Source organism: Pseudophryne corroboree, chromosome 6 (genome assembly GCF_028390025.1).
Source record: "Pseudophryne corroboree isolate aPseCor3 chromosome 6, aPseCor3.hap2, whole genome shotgun sequence".
NCBI classification, from domain to species: domain Eukaryota; kingdom Metazoa; phylum Chordata; class Amphibia; order Anura; family Myobatrachidae; genus Pseudophryne; species Pseudophryne corroboree.
In genome coordinates, this window is record NC_086449.1 from 256,668,217 (window position 1) to 256,689,138 (window position 20,922).

Consider the following 20,922-nt stretch of genomic DNA (forward strand, 5'->3'; position numbering starts at 1 on the left):
TAATTGTTTGACTGTGTGTCCTATTAAGGTGCACAAGTCAGCGCTGGTAAGGGGCTTTTCTCCTGTTGTTAAGCGCTGGTGTGTGTTGGCTCCAATCTCTGTCTCTCTCTTGCCATTCTTGGGGGGGAAACTCTGTTAACCCCATCCTGTGTGTGTGTGTGTGTGTGTGTGTGTGTGTGTGTGTGTGTGTGTGTGTGTGTGTGTGGTGTGTTTGGTGATCACCAGCAGCAATGTCCAGGGATACCGTGTCATATGCTGCAGAGGATTTATCCTCCCAGGATGATCCCATTCCATGTAATCAGGTTAGCACTGGTTTAGCACAGATTTCAGCAAGGGAACCAGAGTGGTTTTCCTCTATTAGGACTTGGATTACTCAAATTTCTGACAGGGTACCAGTAATGAGTCGGCAACCCAGGTTTTGCAGTCCCCTATGGCTGTGTGGCCCTTGTCAGGTACCTCAGGTCACCCCTCTATATATCCCCACAAACGTGCTCTTCTGCAGGTAACACAAGACGACACGGATACCGATTCTGACACTACAGATGGTGATGGGGATGTATTGCGGGGGTCTGCATCTCTTGCAAGGGGGGTGCAGTTGTTGATAGAGGCTATCAGGGATGTGTTAAATGTTAATGATACCACACCTGAGCAGGTTGAGGAGGCTTTTTTCACGGAAAACAAGAAAGCCTTGCTAACCTTCCCTGCGTCAAAAGAGCTGAATGCTATATTTGAAAAGGCCTGGTTGAATCCTGAAAAGAAGTTTCAGATCCCTAAGAGGATTCTGGTAGCTTTTCCTTTCCCTGAGGAGGATAGGAAAAAGTGGGAAAACCCGCCAATTGTTGACGCATCTGTATCTAGACTCTTAAAAAAAGGTGGTTTTACCGGTACTGGGATCTACCGCCTTAAAGGAGCCGGCGGATAGAAAAATTGATAATACTCTGAAATCAGTGTACACTGCTTCAGGGGCTATATTACGTCCCACTATTGCTAGTGCATGGATTGCTAAGGCTATAGTGAAGTGGTCGGCTGACTTGATGGAGGATTTGGATACGATGGATAGGGATAATGTTGCATTGTATTTACGCAACAATCATGATCATGCAGGTTTCATGGTAGAATCTATGAAAGACCTGGGTTCCATGGCTGCGGGAATTTCTTCCATGTGTGTTTCAGCTCGTCGGGGACTGTGGCTCCGCCAGTGGTCAGCTGACGCCGAATCCAGAAAAAGTGTGGAGTCGCTACCCTAGACAGGTCAAGCTCTCTTTGAGGAAGCCCTAGACGCGTGGATATCTACCGCTACAGCGAGATCCTTCTCCTCAGCTTCGCAGCAGTCCTTTCGGCCCAGCAAGTCCAGAAAGGCCAAATCATCCAGTACTTTCTTCAGGGAAGGTAAAGTTAAGTCCAAGAAACCTGCCGCTGCAGGTTCCCAAGAACAAAAAGCCTGCTTCAGGTACCCCTAAGTCCTCCGCATGACGGTGGACGGGGCTGCCCGGTGGTGGGGCCCATGGGAGCGAGACTCAGACAGTTCAGTCATGTCTGGGTCTCCTCCGGCCTGGATCCCTGGGTGGTGGATATTGTCTCTCAGGGATACAGGCTGGAATGTCAAAGTCTCCCCCTCATCGTTTTTTCAAGTCGGGCTTACCAACTCTGTTGGAGGACAGCACAGTGCTACAAGAGGCTGTTCAAAGGCTGGTAGAGGCACAAGTCATTGTGCCAGTACCACCGCACATGCTGACAAAGGGTTACTATTCGAACCTTTTCGTGGTACCGAAACCGGATGGTTCGGTCAGGCCCATCCTGAACCTAAAATCATTGAACCCCTTTCTAAGGGAGTTCAAGTTCAAGATGGAGTCTCTCAGGGCGGTAATATCAGGTCTGGAAGAGGGGGAATTCCTGGTATCCCTGAATATCAAGGATGCGTACCTTCACATTCCGATCTGGCTACCGCGTCAGGCTTATCTCCGAATTGTGTTGCTGGACTGTCATTTTCAGTTCCAGGCTCTGCCGTTCGGCCTCTCCACAGCACTGAGGGTGTTTACCAAGGTAATGGCAGAGATGATGATGCTACTCAAAAAACAGGGCGTGAACATCATTCCTTATCTGGACGATCTCCTGATAAAGGCATTGTCCAGGGAAAGGTTGCTGCAATCCATTGTTCTCACAACACGGCTGCTTCAGAGTCACGGGTGGATTCTGAATTTTCCAAAGTCACATTTGGAACCGACCCGAAGTTTGTCGTTTCTGGGAGTGTTCCTGGATACGGAAGTACAGCGGGTGTTCCTTCCGCGAGACAAGGCGTTGGTGATCCAATCCATGGTCCGGGGTGTCTTGAAGCTACCCCGGGTGTCGGTTCATCAATGCATTCGCCTATTGGGAAAGATGGTGGCCTCCTACGAGGCTCTCCAGTACGGGAGGTTTCATACTCGGACCTTCCAACTGGACCTCCTGGACAAGTGGTCGGGTTCTCACCTCCACATGCATCAGAGAATTCGTCTGTCACCAAGGGCAAGGATATCACTCCTCTGGTGGCTCCAATTGCCTCACCTCCTGGAAGGCCGCAGGTTCGGAATTCAGGACTGGGTCCTGCTAACGACTGATGCGAGCCTCCGAGGCTGAGGAGCAGTCACTCTAGGGGTGACCTTCCAAGGAAGATGGTCGAGCCTGGAAACTGGCCTGCCCATCAACATTCTGGAACTAAGAGCCGTCTACAACGGTCTTCTTCAAGCGGCCCATCTTCTAAGAAACAGGGCCATTCAAGTACAGTCGGACAACGTAACTACAGTGGCTTACATAAACCGACAGGGTGGAACGAAGAGCAGAGCGGCGATGTCAGAGGTCACCAGAATACTACTCTGGACAGAAAAGCACGCGTTGGCGCTGTCAGCCATCTTCATTACGGGAGTAGACAACTGGGAAGCAGACTTCCCCAGCAGACACGATCTCCATCCGGGAGAGTGGGGCCTCCATCCGGAGGTGTTCAAGGAGGTAACAGATCTTTGGGGTCTACCCCAAATAGACATGATGGCCTCTCGTCTCAACAAGAAGCTTTGGCGTTATTGTTCCAGGTCAAAGTTTCAATGGCTCCTGGTGGACCCGTCTATACCCCATGGTACTAATGTGGACCCCAGAATCCTCTACGGACTACGAGAAAAGGATTTACTGGTAGGTACCAAAATCCTATTTTCACTCCACCAACTTAGACTATTTTGTGCATATCCATCACATAAAATTCAGATTAAAAAAAAATTAAATTACAGGTTATAATTTAACAAAATAGGTAAAAAGCCAAGGGGGGTGAATACTTTAGCAGGGCACTGTAAACCCACTTAAATAAATATATTTACCCATTAATGTACAGTATTATTTTTACTTGAACTGTACCTGTTTGAAAGGTGCTCTGCTCTCTGCTGTTTTACCCTAGACACAGTAGGGCTCAGGGTTACACTAGAAGTTTGATGAACTACCGCACGTGGAGCAGACTGCGAGATAGTTTGTATTCGACTGAGTTTGTTGACTGGGGACTCAAAGTTCACCACGCTGCCATTCTTTCGTGGTGTAGAAGAATGCAGGGATGACTCTGGGCTGATTATGTCACTGTCTTGTTCTCGCTTTTTGTCATGTCCGTCTGTATTCTGGAATCGAGCTGAGAACACAAATTGTAGTTATTTACATAAGCAGGGACACTCCAGAAAAGTCACAAGTCCATTAAAGTGAAAACATCACCTACAGTACCTCATACTTCCCAACATTTCAAAGAGCAGAATGAAGACACAAATAAGCCTATCCCATGATCACCCAAACCAGACCCACATTACCATGAAACATTGGTGTTCGCAAATGAGAAAAGTCTTGTAGACACAGAGAATTTCCTATATGCTTATTTTGAGTGGTGTGTCTAAGCACAGTGGATATATCCATTTTTTTGGTATGTACAGTATACCTTTAAGAATGTGGATTATTAAATCACTAGGAACTATTACTATATGAATACCAGTCAGTCCTCATGACTATTAAGTAAGTATTACCGCAGGTATGTCACTGGTTCTTTGTAGATTCATAGGCTACAGCCTAGTTTAGGCTATAAAAGGAATGTTATGTTGCTTTAATGTTTGCATTGCAGTTATCAAATTGAAAAAGTTAAATCAATATTGTTATACCCCATATCTGTCCAACTATGTCAGTATTCTATCAAAGCTACACTTGTTTTTTCCAACAAGCTCCTCTTTCTGGTGCCACAAATCATAACAGTATAGACTACGTAGAGAGATACTATATGTGTTTGGAAGGAAATTTGTGAAACCTGTTCTACTGGTACAAATATGTCCTCATACATCTATCCTTTTTGCGCCACATGGTGCTAGATGCACGGCGCAATTTAGACGCTCCGTCATCGGTAGCAATTCAAAGACTTATGCACCTATTTCTTAATTTAGCATCTCTGTCACATTGTAGCTGCATTCAAAGTCGCTTGTAGTGTACTTGGCACTTAGGGTCATCTGACAGACTGCAACTAAGCGATGCAACTAAGAAACAGGTTCAGTACGAAAGTGTGCGCAGGGACAAATGGCGCGGCTTAGTCACAAAATCTGTGGTGTGACAAATGGGGCTATTTGGTGTGATTTGCTGATAGATGTATGTGGACATATCTGTAAATAATAGTAACAGAACTCCTAGTTACCAGACCAATGACTGCTTTCATTTCCTAAACTGTACTTGTAAAGTGGCAGAATCTGATTGCATCTTTCCAGCAAAGTAATCACAAAACCTACCTACAGACATTTGAAAGACTTTTTTCTTATCCTCACTTCTTTCCTGAAATAATAATAATAATTATTCTAATAACAACAACAAAAAAGAGAATGCACTTAGTGAGTCACAGTTTGTCCTGTACTTACAGTTTGGATCTGTGCCCGTAGCTGATTATTAGTGAACTTCAGTGACCTTGCAATGCTCTGAAGATAATAGATTAACATACTACAATACAAATAAACACATTTTAATTCACAGTAAACAAAGTACAAATAAGAAACAAAAGGGGAGATGTATCAAACCTGTGGAGAAGTTGCCATACCAACCAATAAGCATCTGTCATTTTATAGACTGTGCCAGATAAATAGCTAGAAACTACTTGCTAAGGGCAAATTTTCAACTTTATCTCTCTCGAAAGTTTGATACATTTCCCTAAAGATAGATATTTGTGAAAGTCATTCAAAGAAAAATCAGCATATTTCATTTTATGTAATATCATTTGCTTACACTTTATTATTTAATTTTAAATTCAGAGGGGTTTTTTTTTGGGGGGGGGGGGGGAGGGGTTCATTTCAAGAAACAGAAGTTTATAAACATTAATAGCAGTAATTGTGTTGAAATCTCATATTTTACTTTATTTCCCATACTATAAATATCTATACAAGAAATTATTCTAACCGTTAGACATTTTATTTATTTACATCATGGAATCACAAATAATTTGTTTGGATATTCTTAACACAGCTCTTAATTAAAAAATAAAAAAGACATATCTGATTAAATAAATAAATCTTTTTGCAAAGATGCACACAAGTTCACCCTTGTACAGGGGTCCTATTCATTGATTGGAATCCACCTGTGTACAATTACATGGTTGTACCTGAACTTCAGGGCTGTTTCTAGCCAATTTGGCTCCCAGTGCAAGATTTAAAAATGCGCCCCTCCATGACATAAAAAATGTGCCCCACCCCCACACACACACCTAGAAAAAAACAAAAACTTGCGCGCGCACCTGATAAGGAGGCGTGGCCTCGTCTAAATGGGTGTGGCCTCATTTAAATGGGCATGGCCTCGTCTGAAAAGACTACCTCACAATCCAGTTTTTGACCCTGCTCCAACAGATCACGACCACCACAGGAAAAAAAAATTCTACCATATTAAGCCCCACACAGTAATGCCCCCTGCACCATATTATGCCACACACCGCAATGCCCTTGATACATTAAATCCCCACACTACGGCAGGCAAGAGTCCCCATTTCACACATTACGGCAGGTGTCCCCATTTTACACATTGAGAGAGAGAGAGAGAGAGAATACTTACAGAGGCGATTACCGCTCTTCGGCCCGCCTCACGGGTTTTCAAACTCAGTCCTCATGATCCCAAATAGTTCACGTTTTCCAGGTCACCCAGCAGGTGCACAGGTGTATTCATTACTCACTGACACATTTTAACAGTTCCCCAAGTGGAGCTAATTATTTCACTTGTGATTCTGTGAGGAGACCAGGAAAACATGAACTGTTTTGGGAACGGAGGACCAAATTTGAGAACCTACTTTATGCCTTAGCATTGTCAAAGTCACTATAAATAAATTGAGAGAATTTAACTTAACTGTGAGATTGTCTAAAGACATTGGATTGCAGCCCTCCCAAGTAAAATTTGCCACTTCAGCACAGTGTCTGTGAAGCCAGCTGCAGTCCATGAGGCTGCACTGGCTTCACTGCGACTGGCAGTGACTTCCTATTGGTATTCCTACCTGCCAGTCACAGACACTGCAGGACGTCCCATTGGGAGGTATTTCTCCCTCTGGGCCTGCCAGACTGGGAAGCGAATAGCAGAGCTGGCTTACTGTAGGAAGCCACTCTCTGCCTTTTCGGGCAGCCCTAGGCGGCTACTATGGGATGCAGCCGATGCAGTCCACAGAAGCCAGGAATTTGCACATACGCAGTACCATCACCGCTACTGCGCATTCGCCGGTCCCGGCACCTGTGAACCACATAGTACACTACAGATGCTGGGACCCGGACGGCCAGCGGGTACAAGGGAGCAGGGATCCGGTAGCAGGGACATGTGAGCCGGCAGTACGGCCAGTGGCAACCACCTCCTCCACGAAGGTAGGAGCTGCTGCTGTCTAAATCCTCCCAAAATAAGCATCTGTGCAGGAAGGGAGTTTGTTAGAAGGAACAACGGGGGTAATTCCAAGTTGATCGCAGCAGGAAATTTTTTAGCAGTTGGGCAAAACCATGTGCACTGCAGGGGAGGCAGATATAACGTGCAGAGAGAGTTAGATTTGGGTGGGTTATTTTGTTTCTGTGCAGTGTAAATACTGGCTGCTTTATTTTTACACTGCAATTTAGATTGCAGATTGAACACACCCCACCCAAATCTAACTCTCTCTGCACATGTTAAATCTTCCTCCCCTGCAGTGCACATGGCTTTGCCCAACTGCTAACAAAATTCCTGCTGCGATCAACTTGGAATTACCGCCAACAAGAGGTCTATAGCAACTCTGACAAAGATACCATTTGGCAGAAACATGTCATAGACCCGCATATCAAGTGGAGGAACAGCCTGTAGCATCCCAAGAACAACATCCCTACCATAAAGCAAGGTGGCTGAAGTATAGTCCTATGAGGATGCTACTCTAGTTCAGCATCTGGCAAATAAAATTAGAGAATAAAAATATGGATACAGACAACTTTTGGAGGAAAATCGTTTGCAGTCTACAAGAGACCTATGAATCCCTTTAAGAGTCCGAAGAGTGATTAGAAAATTGCTGTTCACCATCAGTCTCAGTCCAACATGATGGAGTTTGAGTAATACTGCAAATTAAGATTTGACGAAAGCTACCCAGAAGTGGATTATTATTAGAGATTTACCCAACCACACTCACAAAACAAGAGGTATATACTTATGTAATCAATCACTGTTTTTATTTAAGAAAAAACTTTAAAGTTGCTTTGTTTTTGTTTCAACACTATTTGACATTACCGAATAAAGCTGGGAATACATCCAATTATCTGCCCAATATATCAACAGTTGGCCAGATAATTGTATAGTGTATGCAGGAAATGGATTAAAAAATATTGATCATATGGGCATGCCAGGTTGTCCAGCAAGTTTATCCAATGCAACATTATCTAAGTTGAAAGTCGACCGCATCGGCAGTGTATGCCCTCACACATACTGCCAACATGACCCTCTCCAGGACAGAATGCTCTGCTAATGGACTTACCTCTTATTCTATGGGGGGAATTCAAATGTTTGAAAGTCGGTTGGGTGTCTGTTTTTTCCTGTCTATTAGATAGAGAAAAACAGACGCCCACCTTACTTTCCAAACAATTGAATATCCCCCTATGATTGCCATCTCCTGTGGTGAAACACCTTTCTTATCAATTAACTAGTTCAACACAGGCTCTCACGCGTGGCAGAACAGCAGTGAATAGATGCTGTGCACATGCATACACAATCTATTCACAGAAGAGAGGTACTGGTGTGAACCACATCGTACACTACAGATGCTGGGACCCGAACGGCCAGCGGGTACAAGGGAGCAGGGATCCAGTAGCATGGCCAGCGGCAGTGAATAGATGCTGTGCACATGCATACAGAATCTATTCACAGTAGAGAGGTACCGGTGTGAACCACATAGTACACTACAGATGCTGGGACCCGGACGGCCAGCGGGTACAAGGGAGCAGGGATCCGGTAGCACGGCCAGCGGCAGTGAATAGATGCTGTGCACATGCATATAGAATCTATTCACAGGAGAGAGGTACTGGTGTGAACCACATCGTACACTACAGATGCTGGGACCCGAACGGCCAGCGGGTACAAGGGAGCAGGGATCCAGTAGCATGGCCAGCGGCAGTGAATAGATGCTGTGCACATGCATACAGAATCTATTCACAGTAGAGAGGTACCGGTGTGAACCACATAGTACACTACAGATGCTGGGACCCGGACGGCCAGCGGGTACAAGGGAGCAGGGATCCGGTAGCACGGCCAGCGGCAGTGAATAGATGCTGTGCACATGCATATAGAATCTATTCACAGGAGAGAGGTACTGGTGTGAACCACATCGTACACTACAGATGCTGGGACCCGAACGGCCAGCGGGTACAAGGGAGCAGGGATCCAGTAGCATGGCCAGCGGCAGTGAATAGATGCTGTGCACATGCATACAGAATCTATTCACAGTAGAGAGGTACCGGTGTGAACCACATAGTACACTACAGATGCTGGGACCCGGACGGCCAGCGGGTACAAGGGAGCAGGGATCCGGTAGCACGGCCAGCGGCAGTGAATAGATGCTGTGCACATGCATATAGAATCTATTCACAGGAGAGAGGTACTGGTGTGAACCACATCGTACACTACAGATGCTGGGACCCGAACGGCCAGCGGGTACAAGGGAACAGAGATCTGACAGTAGGGACAAGGGAGCTGGCAGCATGGCCAGCGGCAGCCCCCTCCTCCAAGAAAGTAGGAATCGCCGCTGTCTAAAACCATCCATCCTCCCAAAATAAGCATCTGTGCAGGTGGCATGGCCAGATGCTCACAGAGCACTAGACATGCCCCCACAGTGAGGAAAAATGGGAGCGTGATATGCCGGCACGGGGTTTCCCGCAAAGTCAAGCTCTCCTTATGGAGGCCATGCCCCCTTTTTGAGGTGAGCACGACTTCGGTGTCCTATTTCCAAAATGTCAGCAGGTATATATTATTACAATGCATTTGTATAACTGTGCAGCAGTCTGTCCTCTTAGCTGCTTTGTGGTATCACATTACCACACTGTGGGCCTTATTAAGGGGGTTGGGTATGCATGACCGGTGGTCAGGAGACTGCCGGTTACCATACTTACCCCAGAATCCTGGCTTGCAGGTGGCTGGCGGGGGGCGCAAGTGGAACGAACCCCCATGTGGGCTCGCTTTGCTTGCCACGCTGCGAGCTAAGCTGAGCTCGCCACAGGTTATGTTCCCACTCTATGGGTGTTGTAGACACCCACGAGTGTGAATAGTCCCTGATAGTCGGCATGCCGACTGTCGGGACTGTAAGGGTATTGTGACTGCCTTCCTATTCAGGTTGGATAGCAATTGCAAAGCTGCTCTTAGCAGTTTTGCATTATGATCCTTAGCAATGCAAATGCAGGAGGAGGTGCATACCACCTCCTTCCTGAATACCACCTCCTTCCTGCATACCACCTCCTTCCTGCATTTGTGATTGCAAAAAACTGTGATGTTATTGCAGTTCGGCAAAAACATCACGACCATCTACCTTACTCAGACTTGCAGCCGCAATGCGGCTTGCAAGGCCATGGAAATTGCAACAGCGTCATAGTCCTTGGCCTCACCACTCCCGGAAAATCGGGGCAACACGCAGAGCCGGCGCAAGCCACTCAGCAAAGGGATGCAGTGCAGGGAGGCGCCAGGAATGGAGAGTCGCTCTCCCTGCTCTACATTCCTGTACTGAGCTGATGTCCCCCTAATGCTGCTGCTGCGGCGCCTGCAGGAGCAGCTCTTGCCGCGGGCAAAGAGGATTCTTGCCCGGGTGCCGCATCCTAAAGGGACGCTGCCGCTGCCTACCCTCCCAGCTCCCACATGCTGCCGTGCGGTCAGGGCCGGACCGACGCATACGCGCGATACGCGGCCGCGTAGAGCGCCAGACGCTGCTCAGACAGTGAGAGACTGTCTATACTGCTGGCGCCGCAGCCGCTCAGGCTACACTTTGATAGTGCAGCTGTGCATCCTCCCGGCTCCTAGCCCTCCCGCGATGCCAGGGAGAAGGGGGAAGCAGACAATCAGTGGCGTGCAATATCAGGTGAGGAGGGGGAGCTGGAGCTGCACTGTGACACAGTTTGGAGGTATGTGCCTCTGCATGGCTACCAGCTCTACAACGTGTGTGTGTGTGTGTGTGTGTGTGTGTGTGTGTGTGTGTGTGTCAGTGTGCCTATAAACAGTGTTTGTAAGTGTGACCCTGGGACCTATATAGTGTGTGTCAGTGTGCCTATATACAATTTGTTAGTGTGTCAGTATGCTCCTGGTCCCTGTGTGTGTGTGTGTGTGTGTGTGTGTGTGTGTCAGTGTTCCCCTATACAATCTATGTATGTGTGCACAGTGCGCTAGTGGATCCAGGAATGGGAGAGGGCACGCGAGACTGTGTTCCCCCTGTTGTTTCTGCCTCTTTTTTTTTAAATAGCATGAGTAATGGAGATAGCGCAGGGCCAACCCGACGCATATGAGGGTACATGGCTGCCTCGAACTCAAAATGATGAGGAAACTGCCGCAGTGTTACCCCGCCTCCCGCAGCCACACTGGAGGCAGCCTAGCTGCGGCTCTCCCTCCTGTCTTCTACCCGCTCTCCCGGGCCCGCTGGCAGCACCTGTGGGAAGGGGAGGAGGTTCCCAGCGTTCAAGCACCACCAGTTTACGAGCAGCCAAGTCCCAAGGCGATGGGTTGTGCTGTTCTAGATACAGCAGTCGAAAGCTATGCCCCCCGACCATGACTCCCTCCCCATTTGAAGCACCACCATATTCCGGAGCAGAGAGAGGGGGCGTTGCGTGTTTGTAAGCGGCACTGCTACAGGGGGTGTTGTGTGTGTAAGCGTCACTGTTACAGGGGTGTTACGTTTGTAAGCATCACTGCTACAGGGGGCATTACGTGTGTAAGCGTCACTACTACAGAGGGAGTTACGTGTGTTAGCATCACTGGTACAGGGGGGTGTTACGTGTAGCGTCACTGGTAAAGGGGGCGTTGCGTGTGTAAGCGTCACCGCTACAGAGGGCATTACGAGTGTACACTGCGTTACATGTGTAAGTGTCACTAATACGCGGGGCTTTGCGTGTGTAAGCATCACTACTACAGGGGGCATTACGTGTGTAAGCATCACTGGTACAGGGGGCATTGCGTGTGTAAGTATCACTGGTACAGGGGAGCGTTACGTGTGTAAGCATCACTGGTACAACGGGGCATTACATGTGTAAGCGTCACTGGTACAGGGGGCGTTACATGTGTATGCTGTGTTACGTGTGTAAGCGTAACTAATACAGGGGGTGTTACGTGTGTAAGCGAAACTGGTACTGGGATGTTACGTGTGTAAGCAACACTACTATAGGGGGCGTTACGCATATAAGCGTCACTGGTACAGGGGGCTTTACGTGTGTAAGCGTCACTGGTACAGGGGGCGTTACGTGTGTATGCGTCACTGGTACAGGGTGGAGTTACGTGTGTAGGCGTTACGTCATTGGTAAAGTGGGCATTACATGTGTAGGCATCACTGGTACAGAGGGGCGTTACCTGTGTAAGCATCACTGGTACAGGGGGCGTTACGTGTGTAAGCGGAACAACTACAGGGAGCATTATGTGTATACGTGTCACTGCTTTGTAAAGTATGGGAGGGCGCAAATTTATAGTTTGCAGGAGGGCGCCGAACACCCTAGCACCGGCCCTGGCGACACGTCCCCATTTCTGACAACGCGGGCCACCCCCGTTCCTCCCTGCAAACACCTCTACCTGTCAATCAGGCAAAGGCGATCACATATCTGAGATGCTATCGCAGGATGCAGAACGGGTCTTGCGTGTGGGCAGTTTCCTGAACATCAGGGTCCTGTGCATCTGAAAAGTGTAACATCAATTATGATGGACTGGATGAATTGCGGTGCATTTTTTATAAATTGGTAGTTCTTGTCCAGCATTCACTATGAATGCTCTAGTGTGCTGACAGTACATTGCTTATGTAGGTTTTATGATCCCTAAGGGGGTAATTCAGACCTGATCACTGTTGTGCGAATTCGCAAGTCGGATAATTATCGAACGACTGCGCCTGCGTATGGATTATAATGCACAATGGGCGAGTCCAAACTGCAAAATATATCAGTGTCATTTTTGATCGCAAGGCGAACGCAGGTTGATTGACAGGAAGCGGACGCTTGGAGGTGGTAACATGTTTTCTGGGAGTGTCAGGAAAAACGCAGGCGTTGCCAAGCATTTTTAGTGAGTGTGCGTGTTGTCAGCTCCGGCCCGATCAACCTGTGTCTTTTGCACTGTAGGAGTAAGTCCTGGTCTACGCACAGACTGGAAAAAACATTCGATGGTGAGTGAGTTGCTGACCGGCGTTTGCAAAGCTTTTCACAGGGCATACGCAGACTTGCACAGGGCGAAATTTCACTCTGTCTGGGCGGCGACTATCCGATCACAAACCTCTGCAAATTCGCAGGAGCGATCAGGTCTGAATTAGGCCCTATATGCAGCGACAAGACATATAGCTACACAGGAGTAGGAGTTTAACCTTGGCTGTTTAGTCATGTATCAGGTTGGTGCTAACGTTGCTGTGGAATTTCTTGCTGTGTTTGAAGCCAGGTTCATGGTCCAAAGAACACTTACAAGAGAAGAAGTAAAGCTGGAAGGACCACGACAGGACTGCTGACATAGCTCATCACCTTGTTGAACCAAGCTGGAAAATCTGCTTCAATGGTTTCAGAAATTATGTCATAAATCTTCTCTTGTCCACTGTCAAGATAATTGCCTCAATGTTATTAATATAGTACAAACTATAACTCTAAGCTTCTCTAACACAGTAGATAGCAGTATTATTTCACACTTTTTCCCACAGTTTTTAAAGTGGCACATCGTGTAAGTTTATTACCATATAATTTTAGTGACATAAAGCATAGGTGTATTTATAATGGGTGCAGGGATTGCGGTGCACATGGGTCCCGTGCACCCAGAGTATACTTACCTTGTGCCGGCAAGCAGGTCCCTCCTCATTCATGCCACCATCTTCCCAGTGACATCTTCAGGTTGATGGCGCTGCACAGTGAAAGCAAAGACTCTGGCACTTTGCCCTCTTGTGCGCATGCACCATCTTCCTGAATATCACTGGGAACATGGCTCTGCAGAGGAGGAGGGACCCACTTGATGGCACAAGGTAAAATGTAGGGCTGGATTGCTGCTCAGAGGAGGGGGCCAGAAACACACGCCTTGCTGAAAACACCTGTTACACTTTAATAATTATATCACTATTTCACTGTTGTGATAATCTGTGTAAAACTGTAGATCCTTAAAGCTCAGTGATTAGTGATACAGCCATCATTCTGGACTAAACGTAAGAAAGAGCATTGCAAGGTGCACAAAGGTGGCATCCCATTGCTATTAGTAAATGACTCTTGTAGCTGTGCAAGTGTGCGAACGCATGTGTAGCAGAGCTGCACAAACTGATTTTGTGCAGTCTCTGCGCAGCCCAGGACTTAATCAGCCGCTGCGATCACATCAGCCTGTCGGGGAACGGAATTAACATCAGGAACCCTCCCTGCAAACGTATGGACACGCCTGCGTTTTTCCAACCTTTCCCTGAAAACGGTCAGTTACCACCCAGAAACGCCTTCTTCCTGTCAATCTCCTTGCAATCGCCTGTGTGAACGGATCCGTCGCACAAACCCATCGCTGAGCGTCGAGCCGCTTTGTACCCGTGTGACGCGCCTGCGCATTGCGATGCATACGCATGCGCAGCTCAGACCTGATCGCAGGCTGTGAGAAAACGCAGCCTAGCGATCAGGTCTGAATTACCCCCCACTGATGGCTGAAATGGTGCCTACTTTTATAGAGATAATAAAATATGTTAGCTATTTATTGCAAAGGTGTAGGAAACACTGTACATATTACCAAGATAGAACTTGCCTAAACGGTCCACAGTTTACGGATGGCTTGTACCTTACTATAGCAAAAACAGTTGGCAGCATGCACAGGAAAAGCATGAACAGGAGCATGGCAAGGTAGAAGTTATTGGACCTGCAAAAGAAGAGATTGTTGATATAGAGTAAGAATATTATTATACATTCTGTAAGTTTCCTATTTTATTGCATAGAATGCTCTGACAGGCATTGGATATGAAGTAACATTGGTCAGTAAAAGACACCCATCACTCCTGAACAGAGGCGTAACTAGGGTTTTTGGCGCCCAGGGCAAGATAAGGAACGGCGCCTCCCAACAAAAAGGAAAACAGAACCCATTCCTCCCGAAAAAGGAGTGTAGTCGACTGGGGAGGGGCCTGGTTTCACTTTTTTGGTAACTGTGTGAGAGAGATAGGCATAGGGAGGGGAAGCATGGGGAGACAAAGAGAGGAGGAGGCAAGGGAAGAGAGAGAGGGGGAGGCATGAGCAGAGAGATAGAGTGGGGAGAGGGAGTAGAAAGACCAACCAGGGGCAGAGAGAAAGAGAGCAAGAGATGAGACAAAGGGGGTTGAGAGGGGGGGGGAGCAGGGAGGTGAGAAAAAGAGAGACCGAGAGAGAGGGAGGTATGAAAGGGTTGAGACAGGCATCACTGTGGACAACCTAATCCCCCCCATACAGGGCGTAGTCGACTCCCCTTAGTGTAAGTAGGGTTATAGCTCAACACCCCCCAGCTAAGCTCACAGCTGAGCTTTTACAGTATTTGCTACCAGAGAGTGAGTATTATACACCAGACCAGATGTTTATTTATGCAGAGGGGCAGGAGAGTGAGAAGCAGCAAGATGGAGGAGGCAAGTGAGAGACAGAGTAACGGTAGAAAGAAAGAGGTGCAAGAGAGCAAAGTGAGGAAGCATCAAGATGGAAGAGGTGAGACAGTAACAGGAGAGAGAGGGATAGAGACAGAGGGGCAGGAGACAGAGGGGGAAGCAGCAAAATGGAGGAGAGAGAGGAGGCAAGTGAAAGACAGAGTAGCAGGAGAGAGACCGTGGCAGATTTAAAGGGAGGTGGAAAGGGCGTTCACCCCATATACACCTGCCCCGCACATTTGAGAAGTAAGTAGGCTGAGGCTCCTGTGCACTCCGAATCAAATGCATCCGATCACTCCAATGCCATTGCATACCTCCCAACATGACCCTTTCCAGGAGGGACAAAATGCTCTGTTCCTGGACTTCCCTCTTAATTTAGGATTGCCCTCACTTGCTTTAAACAAGTTGATTGATAAAAAGGTGTATCAACACAGGTGAGGGCAATTTTAAATGAAGAGGAAAGACCTGGAACAGAGCATTGTGTCCCTCCTGGAAAGGGTCATGTTGGGAGGTATGCCATTGCGCCACAGGCTGCCATCTCCAAGTACCATAATTCCACCGCAGCTGCTATGATCTGACTCAATCAGTGTAGCGGCTGCTGACTAAGCACTGACTGAGTGTGAGGCCGCCGCACCTGCGAGCAGTGTCTTCTCCGAGCCTGGCTTTGGCCCTGTATGGCTCCTCCTCCTCAGTGTCCTTATGCTGCTGCACGATGACAGAGAATCTGACATGCGCAGTAGGCATTTGAGGATGCTGCAAGAGGTCCATCAGGGCGCAATTTTTTTACAACAGCAGAATGGACCAGCACGGTGGAATACCTGTGCCTGTCCTGAAGCTGATTGTACTGGCCTGCCGCTGTTGCCTGTGGGTCCTGACCTGAGCCTGAGGTGTGTGGAGGCTGTGAGTGACTATGTGAGTATATTTATATCATTTGTGAGGGCCTGCCACCTGGTAGTAGTGGAGATCTGGTCAGGCAGAGACATCATGTGGTGATGTGGAGCAGCCATATGCCATAGGATTGGGGTAGAGGGGGCTTCAGTGCCAGCAGCAGCATATAGTTACTATGGGGCAGGCTGTTCTGATGTGCATATCATTGGGGGATGGGGACTGGAGGCTGGTTTATATAATTATTACTGGGGGGGCTGTCTGTGTCTGGTCTGGACCTGGTGCATATAATTTGGGGGATGGGGGCTCTCTGTAGAATACTATCTATTACTGAGGCATTTGGGCTGTCTGGTGCATAATATGGGGGAGGAGAATATGGGAACATACAGATGGAGCCCTCCTCATTTATGCCTTTAATAGGATTAACTGAGCCAGGGCAGTCGGACTTAATCCCCTGCTGTAATGACTTAATCCCCTGATGTATTGTTCTCTCTGTATTGTATTGCAGCTGAGAACAATAGATGAAAGGCTTATGCTAATAAACCTTGGTGCACCTAGGCGCAGCAGAGAAGCCTAGATAAGCGTGGCTCCATCTGTATATATTATGGTGACCTGTCTGGAGCATTTTATTACTGAGGCTGTCTGGGCTGGATGCATATTATGTTTTTTAAAATATTTGTTGAAAATGGGAGGGGAAGAATTAATTGGGAGGAGCTATGAGTAGAGAGGAGGAGTCAGTATTCTTAAACTGACCACCCTAAAAGTAAAGTCTAGATCTGCCTCTGCAGAGAGATGGTGGGGCAGGAGAGGAGGAAACAGATCTATTTGTACCTCTGACTGCGACATTTCCCCTTTCAGCAATGGCTGCATCGGGTCCCACTCTCACCAGCGCCGGGATCAGCTAGTGACCCTCTCGCCAGCAGCAGGCCAGGTCCCAGGTCCTGTCTTCTCCTGTTTGCACCGGGGGGCCAATCATGGCGTCGGCAACAGAAGTGTCAGAGAAGGGGAGTAAAGAGGAAGGGCTGGATTAGCTGGCCCTCCTCCTACTTCTACTGAACGGCCGTTCATTGCACACTGCTCTCCCTGCTACTCTCCATTTAGTTAAAAAAAAGTGCTAGCATCGACGGCCCCTCTGCCAACCCTGCCATGGTGCCCAGGGCACATGCCTCACTCGCACCCCCCTTGTTACGTCACTTGTCCTGAAGCATAGTTGCAAGTCTGTGGATTTTATAAAAATAAACCTTAAAATGTAGAATGTGACGTGGCACTAGTTGGACTTTCCTTCTGTAATGACTATAAACATCATACACTTTAGAACATGTACTGCTCAGCATTTGGACTCTGTATATCTTTGTAATACCCTTTTCAGATATGATCCAGGGCTCCGACACGGCTTGACACGGGTTTTTGAACACAGCTTCAACCTGTGTCTCAGCTTGGGACCTCCTTTCACACTACACATTGGACCCAGGAAAATTCCTGGGTCGAACCCGTTCACGCTAAACCCATGTCTGCCCATTCAGTGTGAGTCATTGCTCATTGTGCTCTGGTGCCTCAATGTGAGGTCATCTGTAAGGGATCCAAACAGACAATCAAGTATTTTCAGCGCAAACTGGGTCTAAAAACCCAGACCTCACTGTTCACACTACAGGCGACCTGGGTCGGTCCCGGGAATAACCCTGGTACCAAGCAATATGCCAGGTCGAAAGGCTATGTCTGAAAGGGGTATTATCTAGATATTATGGTGAAGAGCAGAGGTATGGTATAGTATTTCTGTTCATCCAACACTGTTTGTTCCTGACCTTGAAGCTCGGAAAACCTGCTGATGTGGGACATTGCAGGTTAGTACTGCCCAGCTTCTTAAATACATCAATCCTATCAGTTTGAAGACATTGAATGCCGGCAGACATGGAGAAAAAAATGCCCCCATCCTATGGAGAGTAAAAATAACAGTTTTAGAGTCACAAGTATTTTGATATAGAATGTTAAATGTACTGTATACTGGGTGTATATACCAGATCATTCCTTGATTGTAGACCAGATGCAGAACATTCTCAGCGATTTTGAATTCACCATATTCTGGCTAAAATATTTAGGCATAAAAAAATATTTTAAACATTAATTATAATACATAATGTTTAAAAAAGTTCTATTTTAGAAAGGAAATTTTTACTCAGACGTTTATTAGTGAACACGACACAGACGTTGCACAGTATCAGTTTGCAGCTGGGTTTACATTCCAGCAACAAAACAGGCAAATTAAATTATATCTTATTGTCTTGTTAAACATCCAAATGTGATTCAGCCTAATAGCTATCCATACTTAACAGTGAGGACAGAAATTAAGAAATAATCTCTCATATAACTTCATATTTATGCATATAAAACAATTACAATGAAACATGACAGTCAGAATCAAATTTCATGTTTAATGAAAGATCCTGCCATACCCCAGTCCCATAATCTGTGTTGTACAGTAAATACCAGTTGTGTTTCTATGCACATCTGTTATAAGCCAAGAGCAGATCATGGGTAATGTTCATGTATGTGTTCTTCCAAAACTTTTGCTACAATACCACTTTTTACCCTTTCATGCATGAATTATGATAATTTAATCTAAGTTTTAAAAATATATATATTTTTATTAGTTCTAAGGGCTGATAAAAACACAGAAATGTTTTCTGTTTTTTAAATGATAAAACTAAAGAAGTTACAGTAGACACATGTCCACTTGAGTGGACAACATGCATCTGCAACATAAAAAGAATTGCCTTATTATCATGAAACAGTATTTTAACCATGAAAGTTTTTTTTCTTGCAAAAAAGTAAAATGAAAAAAAAAAAAAATGTCTGGCATGGTTCCAATTTGCTCTTATCATGTGGTTTCTCCAGAAACCAAAAATTCTCTAAGTTAAAAACAATACATGTATGCCTATTGTCACGATCCGGGTATCTGGACGCCATTTCTTACCTATCAGATGCCTCCTAAGGCTGGCTCAGCGCTCCAGGACCGGATCCCATCTGTTATCCTGATGTGCACATTCCCGCATCCTCTCCTGTCTCTCTGGACGCAGTCACAGTAACGCCTTACATCTGGCATGACGTCTCCCGCGGCCTCCGCCGCCGTCCCTGAGCTTCTGCATTCAGAGTGGCGATTACGTCAGCCGCGGCCTCCGCTGTGTCCGCGTGGTCGGATGTGCATCTGTCAGCCTGGCGTCTCCTGTCTCCGGTGGCCGGCGCCGCCATTACTGTTTTCCAGACCACATGGATTACAATCCAAACTTCCCTCCAAGTGTCTGCATGGGCGCAGCCATCTTGGATTCTGTCAGCTGATCTTTCCTACCAATCCGTTGTCAGTATTATTAATTTGCATAATTGCCTAGCCAATGCCTTCCTTGCTGCAGGTATAAATAGGTTGTGCCTGAGCAAGGAAGGCGTCAGTGCTTTGGTTGTCAAACCTAGTTCCAGTTTGTCTCTCTCCTGTGATTGTCTTCCAGGTTCCAGCTCCTGTCTCCAGACTTCTGCTATAGAGACCCGCACCAGCATTCCATCTGCGGTGTAGCCTGACTCTCCGATCCATTCTGGACTCACCTGTTTCCAGCTACAACATCACCTGCTTCCAGCTCAGCTTCCAGCAGTGTACAGCTTCTCTTAAAGGGCCGGTGTCCTTTCTGCAGTTTAGCACTCTCCACCGGTATTATTATTTCTCCGCTCTCAAATTCTACATTTCATCTATATTGCATCGCTCTCAAGCTTTATTTATTATTTAACTGGTTCCAGCCAGTATCCACTCCGTGCCAACACCTGTCTGGTTCTAACCAGTACCCACAGCAGCATTTTATCTACAGCAGTCCAGCTTTCCCTGGAACACCAGCTGGTACGACCCTGGGCTTTCCTCATTGCTACAGTTGAGCCTGGTAAGGACTTTCCAACTTGCAGATAATAAGAACTGTCTCATACCACCAGAGCTCTGTGGCCCCTGCCACCCTGTAGTACCCAGGAACTGTATTATTATTTCTCTGCTGATTTTTATGTTTCTTTTTACTGCTACTGTGATGCATGGAGTTTGTCATAAATAAATATCATTGACTTTTACTCAAGTTGTCGTGGTCACGCCTTCGGGCGGTTTCTCTTCATGTTACTTACATGTCCAGGGGTCTGATACAACCTCCCAGGTTCCGGTACGTCTCAGCCCCTACAACTGAGGCTGCCTTCCGTCAGCTCAGGCCCTCAGTTGTGACAGTAAGCACTGACCAAATGAATCCAGCCGGAGACCAGGATCAAGCGGCCAGGCCGATGCAAGAACTGGCAGCCCGACTTGAACATCAGGAGGCTGCACAGGGCCACATCATCCGCTGTCTCCAGGATCTCTCTACTCGGCTGGATGGGATTCAGACAACTCTCCGTGGATCAGGCGCATCTGGGGCGTCAACCACAGTGACTCCAATTATAACCCCACCCACCTTACCCGTTTCTGCTCCACGTCTTCATCTTCCAACGCCAGCAAAATTTGACGGATCTCCAAGATTCTGCAGGGGATTTCTCAACCAGTGTGAGATTCAGTTTGAGCTACAACCTGGCAATTTTCCCAGTGACCGTACAAAAATTGCCTACATCATCTCTCTTCTCAGTGGCTCAGCCCTCAACTGGGCATCACCGTTATGGGAGAGGTCCGACACCCTGCTATCTTCTTACACTGCATTCGTGTCAACATTCAGGCGCATCTTCGACGAGCCAGGCCGGGTAACTTCAGCTTCGTC

The 20,922-nt window shown here is 47.1% G+C and overlaps 1 protein-coding gene across 1 annotated transcript in view; it reads right to left on the bottom strand.

Annotated features, from left to right (window-relative positions):
* Positions 1-20,922, bottom strand: part of TMC3 (transmembrane channel like 3) — a 125,235-nt gene that overhangs the window by 19,211 nt on the left and 85,102 nt on the right. Inside the window, exons 15-21 of the mRNA XM_063929962.1 lie at positions 18,178-18,245; positions 17,965-18,093; positions 14,422-14,532; positions 13,129-13,254; positions 4,896-4,974; positions 4,770-4,812; positions 3,377-3,643 (exon numbers count right to left, since the gene is read on the bottom strand). Of these exons, the coding sequence (XP_063786032.1) occupies positions 3,377-3,643; positions 4,770-4,812; positions 4,896-4,974; positions 13,129-13,254; positions 14,422-14,532; positions 17,965-18,093; positions 18,178-18,245 (823 nt within the window). The remainder of the gene's footprint in view (positions 1-3,376; positions 3,644-4,769; positions 4,813-4,895; positions 4,975-13,128; positions 13,255-14,421; positions 14,533-17,964; positions 18,094-18,177; positions 18,246-20,922) is intronic.